Source organism: Solanum tuberosum, unplaced genomic scaffold (assembly GCF_000226075.1).
Source record: "Solanum tuberosum cultivar DM 1-3 516 R44 unplaced genomic scaffold, SolTub_3.0 scf00184, whole genome shotgun sequence".
NCBI classification, from domain to species: Eukaryota; Viridiplantae; Streptophyta; class Magnoliopsida; order Solanales; family Solanaceae; genus Solanum; species Solanum tuberosum.
The window spans coordinates 598,398-619,781 of record NW_006239109.1 but is presented as its reverse complement, the minus strand read 5'-3'; the positions used below and the strand labels follow the sequence as shown (position 1 = coordinate 619,781).

The window sequence follows — 21,384 nt, the reverse complement described above, 5'->3', positions numbered from 1 at the left end:
AATTGTCTAAACCAATGTAAAACCAAAGAACAAATATTCAATATTATTTTCATTCTTAGTGTTGAATTGATTTTCTTTTTGCATTAGTATTAATTTGATTTTGATTTAAGCTTTATTATAATTACCAATATCTATGGACTATAATTTTTATTGGGTCATTAAGAATTCTATCTTTCAATCATGAAATAATATATTAAAAGATAAAAACTATGAAAAAGTAGAAGAAATATTTAAAAATTATATCAAAGTAAATATTTTTACGTATAAAATAAAATTTTAAAATTATTTATATATTGTTGGGTTAGTTTGGTCTCGGGTTGATTTTTTTTAGTTGAAACCAAACAAACCCAAATATAATCGAGTTTTTTTTTTCCAATACCAAACCAAGTCAAACCAAACCACTAGTCGGGTTTATTTCCGGTTTGACTCGGTTTGCGATTTGGTTCGGTTTTCGGTTCGATTTTGTACACCCCTATAATAAATGATGAATATGCTAGATTTCAAAAATGAAAATGCATTTGGATGAATATTTAAATTTTTGAGTTTATTTTTGGAGCCAAATTTTTTCACCAATTGAGCTAAAAATTTGTTAAAGATTCAAATTTCAAGATTATTTTTTATTTTTTCTCAATCTTTTATTTTTAATTTGTTTGTTGAGATTTCTTTGTCAAAATAAAATTTTATAGAATAGTAAATGGAGAGAGTAATTAATCAATGTATGAAGTACTCCCATGAATATTAATTACTTATTAGTTTTCCTAGGTTGGTCAAAGTATATATTTTCAAGACTAATTAACTACTCTATCAAGGGTATAATAGGAGGAATATGATAATTTATGCATTAATTTTATGAAATGACAAGTATTATGAACTAACTATTTATAGAAATGGATGACATATAAAAAGGAACGGAGGGAGTAATTAATTTGGAGACAGTGAATAGACTACATTTGGGACCAGAATTAAATGAATCATTTGTAAAAGCTTTAGACTGTATTTCACATTTAATTTGTATTAGGATTTGCACTTTAAAAAATTCAAATTGAATGTTCAAATAAAAACATATTCCACAACTTTGATAGTTTTATCCTCAGTTATACTATGTGGTCATTTAAATCCCTCCATTTACAAACTTGTCGCTCATATCTGTAATTTGACGAAAAGCCTCAAATCAGCCCAAAGTACCCCTTTTTCTTAAAAACGAGTCATTCCCAAATTAAAACTCATGTCCAACCTTTTATCTATCTTAACTCAAATATATTAAACCCATTGCTAAAGTCTTGGGCAGATCCAGAAGATATCTATAATCTATCTCTCTACTTCTCTTGCTAGCTATCTTATTTCTCTATTAATGGCAGATCGATAGTTGTTTAGTCTTTGTCAAAACTTTAATCTCTTTATTGTAGCAATAATAACAAATACGTACGAGTCCTCTATTTCACACATCTAACCAGCTTGCATTAATTCAGCAAAATTACTAATTACTCCTGCGGGACCCGAGGATACCTAAAATATCAAACTAAAGTAGTGTGGTTATATTTTATCCACGTAGAGAAAAATATGTGCAACAAATAAAACAATCTAGTACTCTCTTTATTTTATATTATTTGATTATTTTATTTAAATTTTGTATGAACTTTAAAAACTAAAAATTAAATTATATTTTATGTCATATTTTAATTTATGATATAGTTTTTGCTTTTTAAAAGTTAAATTTGATCAATCTTTATAGTTAGATTTGGATTAAATTAATTCATGAATGTTTCCCAATTAACATATAGTTACTCAAAATTATACGATAAGTTACAATTTCTTCTTATTTTTAGATGATAAATATACATTTTGAGATACTTACATAATTTGAATTCCAAAAAAAAAAAAAAAAAGTGAAGAAAGAAAACTTACGGACCAAAACAAAAGGTATATACTCCCTCCGTTCTTTTTTATATGTCATCTTTTTAGATTGCACTTGCATTAAGAAATTAAGTAACTTTACCCTTTTAGTGTTATTTAATGTTTTCTTAAGTCAACTTTTCAATAAATGATGAATATGCTAGATTTCAAAAATTAAAATGCATTTGGATGACTATTTAAATTTTTGAGTTTATTTTTGGAACCAAATTTTTTCACCAATTGAGCTAAAAAAATTATAAAAAATTGTTAAAGATTCAAATTTCAAGATTATTTTTTATTTTTTTCTCCATCTTTTTTTAAAATTTGTTTGTTGAGATTTATTTGTCAAAATAAGATTTTATAGAATAGCGAATGGACAGAGTAATTAATTTGTTTTAATTACTTTCCACATTATTCTAAAATATATATAATTAACTTTAGAATTTGACATATCAAGTTAATTTGAATATTAATTTGTCTTAACAGTCATTAGAGAAGAATTGTAGAGGAGAATACACAAACATACATCCCAACAATACAGGATGTGCAAATGACTTTCGAAATTTCAAACAGGTTATAAGTATTGTTTTACAGTACTATCAATCGATATAGTTTAACGTGTGATAATATATTATTAATTATTTTTATGTGATTAAATTAAAATATAATTATGCAGATGATAAGAAACATTAATGTGGAACACGTATTAAAACCCTTTTGCACAAATGATGATGATCCTAAAGACATGTATCAAATGACTAGTGAAAGAAGATTACTTGATGATAAACTCATCTCCTTGCAACGTGAAGATAAGTGTGATGTAAGTTTTTTTTTAGTTTTTTTATACCTCATATTTTTGCCGTCAAGTGACTTTAATATTTATAGCATGTCAGAATGGAAGTTGAGGTGGTTAGCTAGACTCTATACCCATATACTCTCAGCATAGGAGTCTATTCTATTGTTGTAGTTAATGACGGTATACATTCCTAATTTTCTCGATATGAAACGACATATGAGAAATAGATGCCCAACTAACAATGTTCAATAATAATAAAAGATATTTCTAAACAAAAAAAGAGGAAAAAATGATAATATCTTAGATGATCACTAAAAAAATATCTTAGATGATCACTTAACTTCGGAGAATTCTTTTAGAAAGTTGCTCAATTTTGTTTTATACTATAATTAATTAATTGACTTTTGGTTAAAAAAAAATTGAATGACATTAAAAAAAAACTACCCTCATCCATTGAGAAATTATATCCTAAAAATTTTGAAAAAAAAAGAATACGACAAATAGAAGTGAAGAAAATGATTGATAATGGCCTAGGCTATATATATAAATTATTATATTTATTGTCTCTGTATTTAACTTAAATGAATAAATAAGATACTACTAACCGTAAAAACTTTTTCTCAATTACTTCAGTCTGATTGGCGCAAGCCTATGAGGTATTGGGCTAATGACCATGAAGTCCAAGAAGCTCTTCATGTTCGGAAGGTATGTGGATTACAAGTGTGTGTATATATATATATATACTACTTATAATATTGACTTGATACACCTCGTAAGAATCAATAAATAAAAAATAAACTTTCATAAAGTACACCAATATAGGTGCTAATTACTTAATGCATTCAATTATTATGAATCTTGTTTGAGTTGTCTCTAGATACACTGTATCTAGTAAATGTATCTCATCTCTCTCCTCTATCGTCCGCCTCTTTCATCCCTCTAGTTTCTTGTATTTATGTTTCATAATGTATTTATATATCACACTTTCATGTATTCATATATTCAGTATTTAATATGCATTGATGTATTCAATGTATCTGTGTATATCAAATTTATCTAGTATATTTAGTATAAAAATGTATTGATGTTTTCAATGTATTTGTGATGATACTAGTATATCTGTGCATAAATACATCTATCTGATACCAATTTTGTGATGTATCCAGAATATCTATGCATAGATAACATACTTAGAAAAAAATGCAGACGAAGATAAAGTCATCCAGATATAAGTATTTGGTGTAATTACGCCTTAATTGCATACTTAAAAAAATAAAGACGAAAATATAATTATTCAAATACATGTTTTTGGTGTAATTACGTCATAATTACATACTTACAAAAAAAATAAAGACAAATATAGGAGTGTTTATCTAATTAGAATTGTTTTTCTAAATAAAATGATAATTTTACTTGTGATTTTACTCTTTGCAGGGAATTATAGAAAGCTGGATAACATGTAGAAGAGATATAAGTGAAGGCTCTCATCACAACTACACTTTGACGGTACATAATGTTGTACCATATCATGCAAATCTAAACACTAAAGGCTATTGATCACTTATATACAGGTAATTAATATTCATTGTTATGTTTGTGTCTGTTTTAACTTTATATATTTAGCTTTAGATTACCGTTATTATCAACTAATGATTATAATTCTAACTCGCATGATATCCGAATTTAAAAGTGTATAAAAAATCAAACCCATCAATAAATTGAACTGAAAAGAATGTTATTAAATATTTTCAATGGTAATGCCAAAAGGTCAAAGGACTTATTCGTACCAAACACAAACTATTATATTATTAATGATCTTTTAAATCCAGGTTCCCAATTACTCTTCAGTTTTTATATTTAAAGATAATTGGTATATTAGTTTATAGTGAAACAACTTATTTCATGAATATATATAATGGAAGTTTTTCCTTTTTATGTTTAATTTAACAGTGGAGATCATGATTATATGGTACCTTTTCAAGATACACAAACATGGATAAAGTCTCTAAACTACTCTATTGATGATGATTGGCGTCAATAGGAACATAAACAATCAAGTTGCTGGGTAATTAATCTCCAAATTTTACATCCTTAATTACAATTATGAATTCTTAATTAAAACTAATTATTATGTGAGTTGATAATACTTAATCATTTTTCAAATATCGTATCATTGTAGCTATACGAGATCTTACTCCAACAAAATGACTTATGCAACAGTGAAGGTATGAAATTAATTTTAGAAACAAGTTACATGAAAATTGAGAAGCAATTCATGTATATCAATTTAGCCAGATTGAGTTATATTTAAAGAGATTTATTTATATTTTATATTTGTATTTAATTTTACGTTTATTTTTATTTTTATTTAATAGGGATCAGGACACAGCTTGTACAGACAAACCTGAAGAATGTTTTGTTATGTTCAAAAGATGGATAAATTATGATCCTTTATAAATTGTCCTCTATTCCATCTATATATCTTCTCTCTATTTTATTTTATTTTACTGAAAATAATCTTTTCTTAACCTTATCAACTTTAGATGTTAGTGAACAAAATCTTTCCCTGTTCTGGTTTTACATGTCATTTGGAAGAGGGGCAAAAGATGGAATTAAAATCTTGTAATGCAGCTAATGGATTGACTCTTCTATGCTAAAAAAATGTAGACAGAATATTTTTGGTCCTTTTCCGTAGTTATAATATACCAGACTTAACTTTAGATCTAAACTTGTACACTTCTTTGAGTGTTCAGAAGTGCATTTAGAGGTAAAAATGTTATCTAAAAATAAAAACTCTAAATTTGAAAGGAAGGTGTATAACTCCTAAACACGGCATGAAAACGTTAGAAAAATGCAAGTTACATCACTAGATAGACAGTTTTGAGTTTATAAATTCTGAATCGGTTGGGATGGATTATTCATACATATTAAGCAAAATTTCTTAACACAATACACTTAACTCGTAACTTCAATATTAGATCCACCCCTGCTAATTATCTAGGTCTTTTCAACTAGAAGTTCATGCAAGTCTTGAATGAAGTTATCGATGTAGTTACTCATGAAGCCAGGACTCGAAAGAAGTTCCTTCCATTTCTTATGATTCTCTTTCACAAGACGACCAATTTGGCTATCTTTATCCATAACACATTTCACAGCCTTGCACAAATTCTCTTTTGTAAACAAATCGTTTTCATCTTTCTACACTTCTACGCCAACCTTAAGTTGTTGTTCCATAAGCCTAGCAATTAAAGTGTGTTCAAAAGGTCTTGGCAAAAGTACCAATTGACAATCACACAGCGCCAAAGACTCCCACATTGATCCATAACCACAGTGAGTCACAAAACAACCAACTGATTTGTGACTTAAAATCTCCCATTGCGGCACCCAACAATCGAGAATCAATCCCTTTTCTTGAACCCTTTCTTTGAATCCCTCCGGCAACGCTTCTTCGGCTGAATTTGTCCCTTGAGGAGGCTTAACAACTAAAAGAAATGGTAATTCAGTCAGTTCAAAGCCTAAAACGAGTTGTTGAAACTGTTTCTTTTCAAGAATCATTTGGCTCCCAAATGCACAAAACACTACTGACCCGGCTCGAATTTTTCGAGCCAATTTGATAATCCGTGTTCTTCTAAAGGCTCATTTTTCGGCTCGGAAAGAACAGGTCCTGTGTAAAGGACTGACTTTTCAGAATGTGTTGCTATGTAGTCACAAAAGGTTCCTTCAATCTCTCTACATGTTCTCATACCTATTGCATCGCATCCTGTCATCCCCTTCTTCACACGTTCGTAAAATGTCACCCCCTTTCCATATTCATGTAATAGAAATGATAACAACTTAGCTTCACTTTCGCGCAACACCACAGTAGTAGAAGGGTAATCTGGTGGTGGCTTTACTAGCTCAGCTGCGGTTGATGCCATAAATGTAGTCTTATCTGGTGACTTAACAAATGATATAGATGCTGCAGCAGGGCTAAAAACACTGTAAAACAGAGTCTTGATACCCCCAATTTCTCGTGCTAAATCAGGAATCCAATAAGCAAAATCAAAGAAAATGAAATGGGGTTTAACATTTCGAAGAAAAGATTTGATTTCATCATACAATTCATCAAAAGCTGTTGCTAATAGACTCTCCAATGATGTAGGAACATCAGCTGTAGTCTCTGCTCCATATGGAAGGCCATCAACATGAGGTATTGTCAGTTTATGTAATTTGATGAGATTTGGATAATGATTGAGTTTTTGAAGTCTAATTTCAGCATTTTTGGGCAACAAGAATGAGATTTTGTGACCTCTTTTTGCAATTTCATTTGACAGATTCATATATGGGATTAAGTGCCCAAAAGCAAGCCATGGGAACATCACTATTTCCATTTTTGACTCTGTCATCTTTTTTTCTCTTTTGCCTTCGACGAAATGCTTCCTCTCATTCAATTTTGTCTTTGGATATAAGGGATTTAATTGTTCATAAAACTTTAAAGGAGTTCCATTGGTTCCTTATCATTAGTGCGAGCAAAATGAGGACATATTTTGTAACCCGCCCAATCCGTTCATATTTTAATGGGTTGGGTGAGTGACCTTTTACATGAGTAAAATATGGGTTGATATTCATATTCAACCCATAAAAATATGGATAAAATATGGATTAACCAAATGGGTTAAGCTTCTAACTTTTATTCATTCAAAATTCATGATATCACTAAAAATATTGTAACTTCTCTTCCTTTTCATATTCTTCTATAAAACTAATTATTTTTCTCTATAATTGAAAAAGGTGAAAGTCTTTTGGCCCTCCAAAAAATATATATTTTTAAATGTACATTTCTTTTGTTAATTATAATTATATATTTTTTTATTTGCTTAATTTTATATTGGATAATAAATAATAGTGTAAAATAAGCAAATCATGTACTAGTATTGACATTGGTTAAAGTGCATTAAGCATGTTTTAGTTCTAAAATGCAAATATTCATTTATTTTGAAATTAAAAATATGTCCCCCCTGTTATTACATAAATTTATTTTATATTGAAAAGTTATAGGATTTTTTTTTACTTTTATGATACAATAATACTAAATGAAGCATTTTCAACATTTTTCATCTAAAAAAAGACTAAAATATTTTCTACATGTTGAATTCTTAAGTTGAGTATTATTTACTCATGAAAATATGGTAAAATATGGGTAAACTAGTATTTTACCCAACCCATTTGTTACCCAATTCATTTTTACCCATATCAAATATGAGCGGGTTGAATTATTACCCATTTTCAACCCGCCCATTTGCCACCACTATTTATCATCAATACATAGTATTAATTTGTTGGTAAAATGACTGTTAATAATTTAGGATAGGGGTGCGCATCGGTCGGTTCGGTTCGGTTTTAGGTGTTATTGGTTCGGTTTATCGGTTTTCGGTTTGTAAATACTTCAGACCGATAACCAAACCAATAACATATTTCTTATCGGTTTTTGGTTAATCGGTTTATGGTACTTAACGGTTCGATTTTCGGTTTAACCAATAAGAAAATACTTATATATATTATATACACGATAAGAAAATTTTCAAATAAACCATATGATTTTTCCAGCATTTGGCATGAGTAATAATCATAAAAGTAACAATCATTTTTCTTGCAAGTTTAGACACTAGACACATTCACAAAAAGTGTGAAAGTAACAATCGTTTAACCATTAACAATAAGACTAGTAAATTTAGTATAGTCTTATTGGGTTATCGGTTTAACCATTAACAAAAATTATAAAACCGGAAACCGAACCAATAGCCCAATAAAAAAATTTGCAAAACCGTTTAAAAACTGTTAGCCCAATAACCCAATATCAATAAACCAATAGTGTTTTTTTCGGTTCGGTTTATTGGTTAAATCGGTTTTTGCACACCCCTAATTTAGGAAGGCAATTGTGCTCTTTAACTTGGCTTCAACTGGCATTTATACTCTCTAACTTTGGATATTTACAAGTAGATACTTAAACTTGTACAAAATTGAACAAATAGACACATTCGTCCTACATGGTGTCCTACGTAACAATTTTGTGTCCTATGTGGCGCCCTACGTGTCTTTTGCCACAGGATGCGTGTGTCTACTTTTTTAGTATTTTACAAGTTTAAGTGCATACTTGTGCACTCTCAAAATTGGAGAGTATAAATCTATATATTTATATAAAGCTAAATATAGAAAAGCTGATGTGGCATCTCTCTATGGCCACCATTTCATTTTATCTTTTCCTCAATTTTTTGATCTTTTAAATTCATTTCTTAATATAATAATCTACTAAATACCTCTAATGCATCTATTAACCTACAGTTAAAGAGGATAATGAAAAGTTTTAACATAAAGAATATATTTATTGTTGCAATAGAAAATGAACAGTTGTAACGGTTTTGTAATCAACCAATTAAAAAGGTATAAAAAAATATGTAGGAGATCACATAATCTGTAAGGAACTTGACAACATGGAAGAATCATTGGAAGAGAAGATTTACTACTTCAGGTAAATTAATATTTTGAAAAGTTTTACTACCTTAGATAGATCAAATTTTTGATTTGTTTGTACAAACAAAACTAGGCTGGAGAGCACATATTTTGAAGGTAAATTGACAAAATGAAAGAATCATTGCAAGAGCAGATTTACTCCTTCAGGTAAATTGAATTTTTGCTTTATTTGTGTAAACAAACATTATGCAGGAGATGAATCAAGAACTCATAGCAAGAGATGTTTTGCTAGCTCAGATAAATAAATAAAAATTGATTTGTTTGTATGAATGAATTCGTTAGAATATACCTGTGTAGATTTGACCATTTTATGCCAACAAGAATTACAACAAGTGGATCTAGCAAAATAAGAATGAAATCCTATATAAGAATTCAATATACTTGAAGATCGAAAAACATCAAAAATGTCTTCTAACATTCAACTTGTAGACCGTGGAAATGATGCCACCATGAAATATTAATTCTCTCATTCTATTCTATTTGATTTACAAATAACGACAAATTAAAGTTCTCTGAAAGTTAATTTAGAGATGTATAGTAGAGATCTCATAATGAACAACAAATTCGCTCTTTGTCTTTTTTTGTAATGATGATGGAATGTTATCTCATCATGAAAAGAGAAAGAGGCCGTATCTCAAGATTGTTTCAAAGATATTGATCTAAGAAGAAAAATCATATAATAATCATACTTTTGAAAGAATTTTGCACTATAATTCCTTCTAAAAGAAAATATATATTGAGAAGAAAAAAATTATTTTAATTGAGAAACTTATAAAAAGAATGATACGTGGTTCAAGGGCAACAAGAATTATTTAGAGAGAGAATCAATTTATTTATGGAATTCTTATTAAATTAGGAAGGAATAAGGAGAAATGTATATTCTAATTCCTTTTTCTTCTCTTAAAAACTTTTTTTTATTCCCCCTCCCTTAAAAACGTTTTTTGTTTAATTTTTCCTTACTTATCTTTAATTAAAGTTTGTTTTATTATTTTTTATATATTTTCAATTGAATTTTTTTAATTTTCTTTTATATATCTTTAGTTAAAGTTTATTTCTTTAAACCATATATATATATGACGTGATATTTTTTTTAGGCCTGAAATTTATATTTTTGTAGTTTTTTTGTTTTTAAATTTTATATTATTTTTTAAAATTCTAAAAGACTGAAAATTTCACTTTCAAATTTTATTGAATATCAAAGTGACCATATTTAATTTCATTCATCATCAATCATATTTTACATCCTAACCTTAATTTGATCATTACTCTCAATTTATATCATTTCCTTAAATCACTATTTTTTTTTTACTTTTTTTTGTTTTTAATTTATTTATCTATAAGGTATTGAAATAATATGGAAAGTTATAAAAAAAAATTAATTCTCTTTTCTGATAAAAAAGAATAATATGATAGTTTGAAAAAGAATGAGAAGGCAAGGAATGAAATTGAGTAAAAAGTAAAAGGAAGGAAAAGAAAAAAAAAGGAAAAAATAATAATTAAAAATACTACCATAAAAGAAAACACAAAAAAATGAAAGAGAGTTATACATTACTCTTTGTTTTATTTTGTTTTACTAATTACATCATTCTCTTTCTACTTTTTATTTAACATTAAAATAAAAAAAATTATAAAAATATATAAACTATTTATTCAAAGAATATTTTGATTTTTATTAACATAGCACATAAATAAATAAAAAATTAAAAATCAAGAATAGGAGAGAAAAAAATAATTATAATTCTTGATCAAAGAAATATTTTTCATATAAATTTTATAGATAAAAAAAATTAAGAAAGAACAGAAATTTCATAAACAATGTTAAATTATGATAATAAGAAAGAGAGATGAATAAAAAAAAAATCTTGGGAAACTTTTAAAATAAAAGGTAGAAATAAAAAGTAATAAATTGTAATAATGTGAGGAGAGAGATAAATAAAATATTTGATTTTTTTAATTTTTAACTAATTTTTTAGATTAAAAGATAAATAATTGTATAGAAGAAAAATATTGTGAATAATAATAAGAATAAATTACGATGATAACGAGGAGAGATCATAAAATTTTCATTTTAAATATAAAAATAGAAGGTAAAAAATGAATTTTAAAATAATAATAAATTATAGTAATAATGAGGAGAGATGAAAAAAAATAAATTATAGTAATGTAAGAAGATATATAAATAAGGTAAATATATTTATCATAATCATAATATAAAGGTGTGTACTATAAATATGTTAAACAGTTAGTACTAATTAAGATACTATTTATAACTTCTTTTGAGTTTTAAAACATAAATATAAATAAGAAAAAAACATTTTAAAGTCAAGAAAGGAGAAAGGGGATAATTTAAATTCTTGGTCAATATATATATATATCAAGAGAAAAAATTAAAAGAAAAGAAAAGTATTTATTTAAATAATAATAATAATAAATTAATAATAGTGATAATAAGGAGAAGAAATAAATAAGATTTTCTTTAGACAACAAAAGGGCAATTAAAAAGAATGTTTTATAGCAACAACGAGAAAAAACAAAAAAGTAATTATAATAAATTGTACCAATAGTGCAGAGAAAGATAAATAAAATATTTAAGATCTATTTTTTAAAAAAGAAATTATAAATCAAAGGAAAGAAAACAATTAACGAAAAAGAGAATTTTTTGAATAAGAAAAATTAATTATGATAATAATGATGAGAGATCAACAAGAATTTTTATTTTAAAAAACTATAAAAATAGAAGGTGGAAAAAAGTAAACTGTAGAAGTTGTATGATGAGGAGAGGTGAAAAATATTTACTATTTAATAAATTGTAATAATAGTGAGGAGAGAAATAAATAAAATATATATATTTTTTTTGCAGATTTTATAAATCAAAAGATAGTAAAAATTTTCAAAAAAAGAAGAAGAAGAAAACTGATAATCCTGATCAAAGTGAGGTTCTACATCAGTCTTTTATCTTCCATATTTATATTTTATTAAATTGAGATATCAATCTTCAATCATAGTACTTAATAATGATTAATAAAAAAATTAATGTTTGTGTTTAATTGCAATATAAATTTAAAAATTTTCTTTTATCTTGTGTTACAATTTATTTCAATTTTCTACACTGAATAGATGAATTTTCGATGAATATTATGTATGATAAATATTTAAAAGTTATATTTTTTATACAAAATTTACTTCTACGACTTTGCTACAATAAGCCTTTAGCCCGATAACCATTTGTGTTCTTTTCATTTTGTTCAAAAAATCAAACACATCATATAATATATTTAATACTGTATGATCCATTTTTTTCAAGTACATCAACAATTCAGCAAAACGATTATGATTCAATTAAAAGAAAATATTTATTATTTTAAATTACGATTCTAATCAATAGTAAAAAAATTCACACTATATTGAATTATTTTAACAGTTATTATTACATTGCTTAAATTATATTTAATAATAACTAGAACTTAAAACTTAAATCTATTTGAATTTGAAAATTAGAAATGATTCTTAAAATATTTTTGATTTTCAAATATAAGAAATGATTTATTTAAATATTTTTAATTATTTTTTCTCATCGCGTGAAGCGCGAACATATTCACTAGTATCAGTTAAAACCAAGTAAAAAGACACATTTATGTATTATGTCATTTAGAAATAATGAAGAAGTTGTTGAAACTGCCAATTTTGCTGCTGCTTCTTCTTCTTCTTCTATAATAACAATAACAAGCTGCTTCGCATTCCACGGTTGAATATTTTTGATATGATAAGAGATATTTTTTATCCTTTTCCATAGTTAAAATATACCAAACTTAATTTTAGATCTAAACTTGTACATTTCTTTGAGTGTTCAGAACTCAGAAGTGTATACAGAGGTAAAAAAAGTTCTTTTTCCTTTTTTTAAAAAAGAGGTCTATATTCGAGGGAAAGGTGTATAACTCCTATACACGACATGAAAACATCCGATAAATGCAAGTTACTTTACTAGATACATGGTTTTTGAGTTTATAAATTCTGAATTTTAAAACATGACAACACTTGGTTGGGGATGAATTATTCATACATATTAAGTAAATTTCTTAACAAAAATGCACAAATACACTAGATTCTGCAAACCCCGTAACTTCAACCTAAGATCCACCCCTGCTAATCATCTAGGTCTTTTCAACTAGAAGCCCATGCAATTCTTTAATGAAGTTATCAATGTATTATTCATGAAGCCAAGACTCGAAAGAAGTTCCTTCCATTTTCTATGATTCTCTTTCACAAGACAACCGATTTGGCTATCTTTATCCATAACACATTTTTGTAAACAAATCATTTTCATCCTTCTACACCAACCTTAAGGTGTTGTTCCATCAGCCTAGCAGTAAAAATCAACTTGTTGGGTGATTAATCTCTAAATTTAACATCCTTAATTACAATTATGAATTTTCAATTAAAACTAATCATTAAGTTAGTTGATAATACTTAGCTCTTTTCCGGTGCAGATGAATAAACCGGTATTTTCTCTTTCAGTTGTTGCTCCGGGGAAAGAAGTTAATTTGCTTTGGTAGTCTCGTACGTATTCTAATTAAAAGATTCCCGTGAGAGGGCTGAAAAGGAAGCTCGAACGAAGTGAGAGGGTGGATGTAATTCAGCTCGACCTACAGGGAGAGGGAAATTCTTTTTATTGCGTTCCCGGCTCTCGGCTCTCTCTTTCCCTTTATCCCGTGCCTGGGGAATATATGAATGTCTTTCTCCCGGCTTACTACGATTCCCGGGTGGGAAGAAAGTCATTGCCATCTCTTTGAACGAATACGCTCTTGGGCCGCAGGAAGAGCATCTCTCTCTGTCTATTCAAAGATCCGAGACTGCTAGTGTTGTTGGTGACATTGGTTCCCCATCCCTACTCTCCTATCTCTCTCACCCTGGTTGGGCTCTGACTTAGTGTGATTAAACAGTGAATCGAGTCAGGAAAAAGAAGTCCAGCTCCAGGCTTTAAAGAAGAGAAGAAAGACCTGGCTTCAAGGGAAATGCTTTAGGAAAGAAAGATCCCAAGCTTATGCTGAATTGAGAGTGGACTTGCCTTGGTCTTCTGTGAGTTCCAGAGATTCAGATCAAGGCAGTTCAGTTCTCCGAGGCTAATTCAATTCTTTCTTGCTGTGAATCATTTTTCTAATATCGTATCATTGTAGTTATACGAGATCTTACTCCAACAAAATGACTTATGCAACCGTGAAGGTATGAAATTAATTGTAGAAATAAGTTACATGAAAATTAAGAAATAATTAATCTATATCAATTTAGTCAGATTGAGTTATATTTAAAGAGCTTTATTTTTATTTTATATTTGTATTTAACTTTGCATTTATTTATTTTTCTTTAACAGGGATCAGGACACAGACACACCTGAAGAATGTTTTGTTATGTTCAAAAGATGGATAAATCACTATCCTTTATAAATATTCCTCACTTTCATCTATATATCTTCTCTCTATTTTATTTTATTTTACTGAAAATAATTTTTCTTAACTTTACCAACTTTAGATGTTTGTGAACAAAATCTTTCCCTGTTCTGGTTTTACATGTCGAATAAATAGACACATTCATCCTACATGGCATCCTACGTGACAATTTTGTGTCCTATGTGGCACCCTACGTGTCTTATGCCGCAGGATGCGTATGTCTACTTTTTCAGTTTATGTCATTTAGAAATAATGGAGAAGTTGTTGAAACTGCCAGTTTTGCTGCTGCTGCTTCTTCTTCTTCTATAACAACAATAACAAGCTGCTTCGCATTCCACGGTTGAGTATTTTTTATATGATAAGAGATATTTTTTATCCTTTTTCATAGTTAAAAATATACCAAACTTAATTTTAGATCTAAATTTGTACATTTCTTTGAGTGTTCAGAACTCAGAAGTGTATATAGAGGTAAAAAAAGTTCTTTTTTCCTTTTTAAAAAAAAGAAAAGTCTAAATTCGAGGGAAAGGTGTATAACTCCTATACACGACATGAAACATCCGATAAATGCAAGTTACTTTACTAGATACATGGTTTTTGAGTTTATAAATTCTAAATTTTAAAACATGACAACAATTGGTTGGGGATGAATTATTCATACATATTAAGTAAATTTTTTTAACAAAAATGCACTGAATTATGCAAACCCCGTAACTTCAACATTAGATCCACCCTGCTAATTATCTAGGTCTTTTCAAGTAGAAGCCCATGCAAGTCTCGAATGAAGTTATCAATGTAGTTACTCATGAAGCCGGGACTCTTGTTAGGACCGAAATAAGCAGGTGTAACGCGGAAACTAGCAAAGCAAACCTCGAAAGACCATGAGTAAGAAGACAAACGAGAAATATACCAAAAGAGACAGATTTAACGTGGTTCGGTCAATCGACCTACGTCCACAAAGGAGATGAGCAATCCACTATAAATATGAGAGTACAAAATATGGAGAGAAACAACCTCAAACAATTCACTCTGAATACAAGGAGGTACACAAAACTCTCCCCCATAACCGCAACTCTCAAAACCCTAGGACTACATTGTGAATGCTAATTAAGTTAGAAGGAACAAACCTATATTTATAGAGTCCTAAACCTTTCCTACAAGAAAAGGACTAGTAAAATATTAAAACCTTTTCCTAAAAGGAAAACCTATTTATGGTAAGAAATCGGGGCAAATAAACCCCAACAAGAAGTTCCTTCCATTTTCTATGATTCTCTTTCACAAGACAACCAATTTGGCTATCTTTATCCATCACACATTTCACAGCCTTTGTAAACAAATCATTTTCATCTTTCTCCACTTCTACACCAACCTTAAGTTGTTGTTCCATCAGCCTAGCATTAAAAATGTGATCAATAGGCCTTGGCAAAAGTACCAATTGACAATCACACAGCGCCAAAGACTCCCACATCGACCCATAACCACAGTGAGTCACAAAACAACCAACTGATTTGTGTCTTAAAATCTCCAATTGTGGCACCCAACAATCAAGAATCATTCCCTTCTCTTGAACCCTCTCTTTGAATCCCTGTGGCAAAGCTTCTTCTACTGATTTTGTACCTTTAGGTGGTTTAACGACTAAATGAAATGGTAACTCAGTCAGTTCAAAGCCTAAAACAACTTGTTGAAACTGTTCCTTTTCAAGAATCAATTGGCTCCCAAATGCACAGAACACTACTGATCCTGGCTTGAATTTCTCGAGCCAATTTGATAATCCGTGTTCTTCTAAAGACTCCTTTTTTTACTCGGAAATAGCAGCTCCGGTGTAAAGGACTGGCTTTTCAAATTGGATTTTGGATACATCACTCAACGTCCTGATACATAGCGTAAGTGATGTATCCGACCGATACATCATGTAAAATAATGTATCTGACCGATAAATCGTGTAAAATGATGTATGCGAGAATAGGAGAGAGTAGAGATTTTTGTAACTTTTACAAGTGATAGGAAATTTTAGAGAACATGATAAAATAAATTGTATATTTAAATAATTTTTTCTAATTTTATTAGGAGAAGGATCAGAGATATTCCGCAACTTTGTTAGTTTTATCATGCGTTATAATATGTGGCCATTTAAATCCCTCCATTTACAAACTTGTCACCCATATCTCTAATTTAACGAAAAGCCTCAAATCAGTTCAAATTACCCATTTTTCTTAAAAACAAGTCATTCCCAAATTGAAACTCATGTCCAACCTTTTATCTATCTTAACCCAAATAAATTAAAATTGCTAAAGTCTTGGACAGATATATATAATCTATCTCTCTACTTCTCTTGCTAGCTAGCTTGATAGTGAATTCCTTTCTCTTTCAGAATTAAGTTTAATTCTCAAATATTCTATCTTATTTCGCTATTAATGGCAGATCGATAGTTGTTTAGTCTTTTTCAAGAATTTAATCTCTTTATTGTAGCCACATTAACAAATACGTACGAGTCCTCTATTTCACACATCTAACCAGCTTGCATGACCCATTAATTCAGCAAAATTAATAATTACTACTGCGGGACCTAAGGATACCTAAAATATTAAACTAAAGTAGTGTGGTTATATTTTATCCACGTAGAGAAAAGTATGTGCCACAAATAAAACAATCTAGTGCTCTCTTCATTTTATATTATTTGATTATTTTATTTAAAATTTGTATGAACTTTAAAAAAGTAAAAAATTAAATTAAATTTTTATGTAATATTTTAATTTATGATGTAGTTTTTGCTTTTTAAAAGTTAAATTTGATCAATCTTTAAAGTTAGATTTGGATTAAAGGGAAAATTGTATGAAATAACAAACTATTAATTTTAAATTAAATGGTATAGCCATAGTTTATTCTATTTGTAATTCGCATCAAACATCCCATTTTTTTGCCATCTGATTCGATATACAATTAGCCATTTTCGGTATACAAATGTATAAAATGCGTTTGTATTTGTATAAAAGCGAGAGAAAAGTGTATATACAAATACAAATACATATATTTTCGTCCTATACACTTATAATTATACAAATACAAATCTTATTATACAAATTACAATGTATAAATGAATTTATACAAAAACTGAACAATTTGTATAAAAATTGGATGCATCTAGCGAATTATACAAATCAAAAGCTCCATATCAAAACATAAAAATTTGCTATGGAGCGCAATTATACAAACTATAGCTATAACATACAAATATAATTTTTATGTTTGCTATATGTGAAAATTGCTCTTAAATTAATTCATGAATGTTTCAAAATTAACATATAGATATTCATAATTATACGATAAGTTACAATTTCTTCTTATGTTTAGATGATAAAATATACATTTTGAGATATTTATAAATAAAAAAAATACACTATTTAAATTCCAAAAAAAAAAAAGTGAAGAAAGAAAACTTATTGGGACTTTTAAGATAAAAAAATTCTTACGGACCAAAACAAAAGGTATATAATTAATTTAGAGACAGTAAATGGACTACATTTGGGAGCAGAAAATTAAATGAATCGTTTGTAAAAGCTTTAGACTGTATTTGCACATTTATTTTTGTATCAGGATTTGCACTTTAAAAAATTCAAATTGAATGTTCAAATAAAATTTAATTTTATACCAATCTAATTTTATGTCACTTGTCCAAAAGGATCATAGGATAATATATCTATTTCAGATAGATGTGAATTCATTTGGATACGGTGTATCTAGAATATAAATTACACATTTACACTTAATTTTAATCCTACATATCCCGAGATATATGTATCTGAACTCACCAAAACCTAGTAAACTTTGTAATGTTAGAAACTAAATTAACTCCTAAGCTAGTGAAATTTCTATAAATTTCCCTTCTTAGATCTCTGAATGCAGTTTTGATGCATGTTTAGAGGTTTTGTTGATGCAAGCAGAATTTCTGAACTAGAATTCCGTTGAAATTATTTGAATTATAATTCCATTGGATTAAAATTAGAATTTTTTTTGCAAGTTCATTTTATCTTATTTCGTGTACCAAGATATTGATAACATATTAATAGTTGTTTAGTCTTTTTCGAGAGTTTAATCTCATTATTGTAGCCGCATTAATAAATACTTGCGTATAGCACCACTTATTCAGCAAAATTACTTCTACGGGGACCAGAACATACCTAAAATTGTTGTTATATTTTGTCCACGTGGAGGTCCCTTGGCTCCTTATCATCAATAATATATGATAAATAGTAATTTATTGGTAAAATGAGTATCGATAATTTAGCAACAATAATGGAAAAGTTGTTGCTGCTACTGCTTCTTCTTCTTCAACAACAACAACAAGCTGCTTCGCATTCTACTGTTGAGTATCTTCCCGGTTTGCAGGGACGCCTCCCGTTCCCTCTAGAGACCGGGTGAGCTCGTTTGCATTTATTTATTTATTTGAGAACGAGAAGATTTTTATCCTAAAATAAAACTATGTTTTCGTGGCAATATTAGAGGTGAAGTTTGAATTTTTAAATTTGGTTGGTTTTAAGTTTTAGAATAACTACATTAGATATAAATAGCAATGTGGAGATGATTTGTAGGAGGTTGGTGGTAATATCGATAGAAAGTAGGGCGGTTCAAATTGAAATTGATAAAACGAATAAAAAATGAGTTATTGATTTATCGGTATAATTTAACGGTTTTGTTTTTGTAATTATCGAGTTATTGATTATTAATGGTTGAGGTTTTTTCTTAACAGGTTAATTGATAATTCGATAGTAAATTAATAAATTATATTTATACCATTCGATTTATGAAGTCATTGATTTAGAATTTAGAACCTGTTTGATATTGTTGTTGGGAGGCCAAAAACACTTATTTTGAGAAAATCACTTTTTGTGAAAAAATAATTGTTTGACAAATCAGTAAAATTGTTTTTAAATAGAAGCAAAAATTAGTTTTTCTAATGTTGGGAAGAAACTAAAAAAATTGTTTCAGAAGTAGAAATCAGAAATTATTTTTTTCAAGAATAAAATATCTCCTCCAGGTATACATATTTATCAATATATCACTTAATAATTAATTACCATATCTCATAAGTTTGATTAAGTTTCATTTAAAATGTTTTATTTTTTATTTTTATATAATAAATATTTTATTTTACATTTATTTATAATTATTTTATATTTTGTATCAGAAATAGAAAAAAAAAGGTAAGAACAATATTTTTGTAAAATTAGAAGAAAAAAATAACAATTAAAGATATCAGTCCTCCCATAAAAAGGTATAATATTAATTGAAAAATTGAATATGTACATTTTAATTTAATAAAAATAAAAATCAAATATTTTTTTTATAATAGATATTAAAATAGTTTCTCTCTATAAAATAATCTTAGTATTAATACTTGCCTTTTATCGTAATTTGACTTTCATAAGCACTTTTTAAAAATATTAGTCAAACACAATTTGTTTATCAAAAACATTTTTCAAAAGAATTAGTCAAACAAAAATTGTTTCTCTTTCAAAAGCATTTTTCTGAAAACTTATTTTTACAAAATGCTTCTACAAATAAGCAGTTTTGATCAGCAATGCCAAACATGCTCTTAGTTTCATAGTTTATTTCTGTGTTGTTTTTTAGCAAGATAAAATCTATCAACTTATATGCATGATTTATTTGGTTGTTCAACATGTTTCTAAATGAGTTTTAATCATTTTATTTTTTATGTCAAATCTTAATGGTTAAATCGATAACCGAATTGATTATAATCAATAATCGATAAACCGTTAATCAATAAATCAATATATAATAATTCTTAACGATTTAATCTACAAATATAAATCGACCCAATAAACCTTAAAACAAAATCGAATCAAAGATACGCAACCCTTAATAGAAAGTAATACATTTCATTTACTACTCCTTCTAGTCCTATTTTATTTTATTTTAATTTAATTATATGACAAGGTAATTAATTATTAATTAAATAGGTATGTTGGAGTTGGTAAAGATGAGGAGTTGCAACTTTTCTACTATTTTTTGGAATCAGAATCCGAGCCTACTACCGATCCTCTTTTGATTTGGCTATCTGGTGGACCCGGTTGCTCTGCTGTCACTGCCATTGTTAATGGGATAGGTAGTCGTTCCGATTTTAATTTGTTTGTCTGATTTTGATGTCATCAGTTTTTATAATTTTAAAAGAAAATGAAATAAAGCACAAGTATCCCTTTAGACTATAACTGAAATCACAGAGACATATCTTAACTAAACTAATATCATATTACCCCTCGAACCATTTTAAAAAAAATAATCTTGTACACTTTTTTAGCTTATGTGGCATCCAAACATCTCTCAAGCACTTCAACTACGTGGAGTCATGGTGTGTGCCACGTAAGCCAAAAGGTTTATAAAATTACAAAAAAAAAATGAGATCGGGGGTAATAGGACCTTAGTTTAGTTAAGATGTGTCTCTGAAATTTCGGTCATAGTCTAAGGGGATACTTGTGCCTTGTCCCAAAAAAAAATACTCCCTCTGTCCCAATTTATGTGACACTTTTCATTTTTCGAGAGTCAAACAGTTTAAGTTTGACCGACAATTTGCTCATGAAAATCTTCAAATTTTTTGAAATAAAATTTATATATTTGTAAACTACATAAAAAGTACTATAAGTCAAATTGATAATCTAAAATGTTTAAAAGACCTTTGAAAAACTTAAGGTAAAAAATAGATTTGGGAGGGGGGGGGGGAGGGGAGAG

General features: G+C 28.2%; 2 protein-coding genes across 2 annotated transcripts in view; one reads left to right on the top strand and one right to left on the bottom strand.

The window, feature by feature from the left end:
• Positions 1-7,198, bottom strand: part of LOC102600944 (UDP-glycosyltransferase 79B6-like) — a 13,268-nt gene extending 6,070 nt beyond the window's left edge. The window contains exon 1 of the mRNA XM_006354832.2: positions 5,906-7,198. Within this exon, the coding sequence (XP_006354894.2) occupies positions 6,268-7,074 (807 nt within the window). The 5' untranslated portion in view covers positions 7,075-7,198 and the 3' untranslated portion in view covers positions 5,906-6,267. The remainder of the gene's footprint in view (positions 1-5,905) is intronic.
• Positions 7,199-18,891: 11,693 nt separating this feature from the next.
• LOC102601286 (serine carboxypeptidase-like 11) overlaps positions 18,892-21,384 on the top strand; it is a 7,444-nt gene continuing 4,951 nt past the window's right edge. Inside the window, exons 1-2 of the mRNA XM_006354833.2 lie at positions 18,892-19,055; positions 20,619-20,764. Coding sequence (XP_006354895.1) covers positions 18,907-19,055; positions 20,619-20,764 — 295 coding nt within the window. The 5' untranslated portion in view covers positions 18,892-18,906. The remainder of the gene's footprint in view (positions 19,056-20,618; positions 20,765-21,384) is intronic.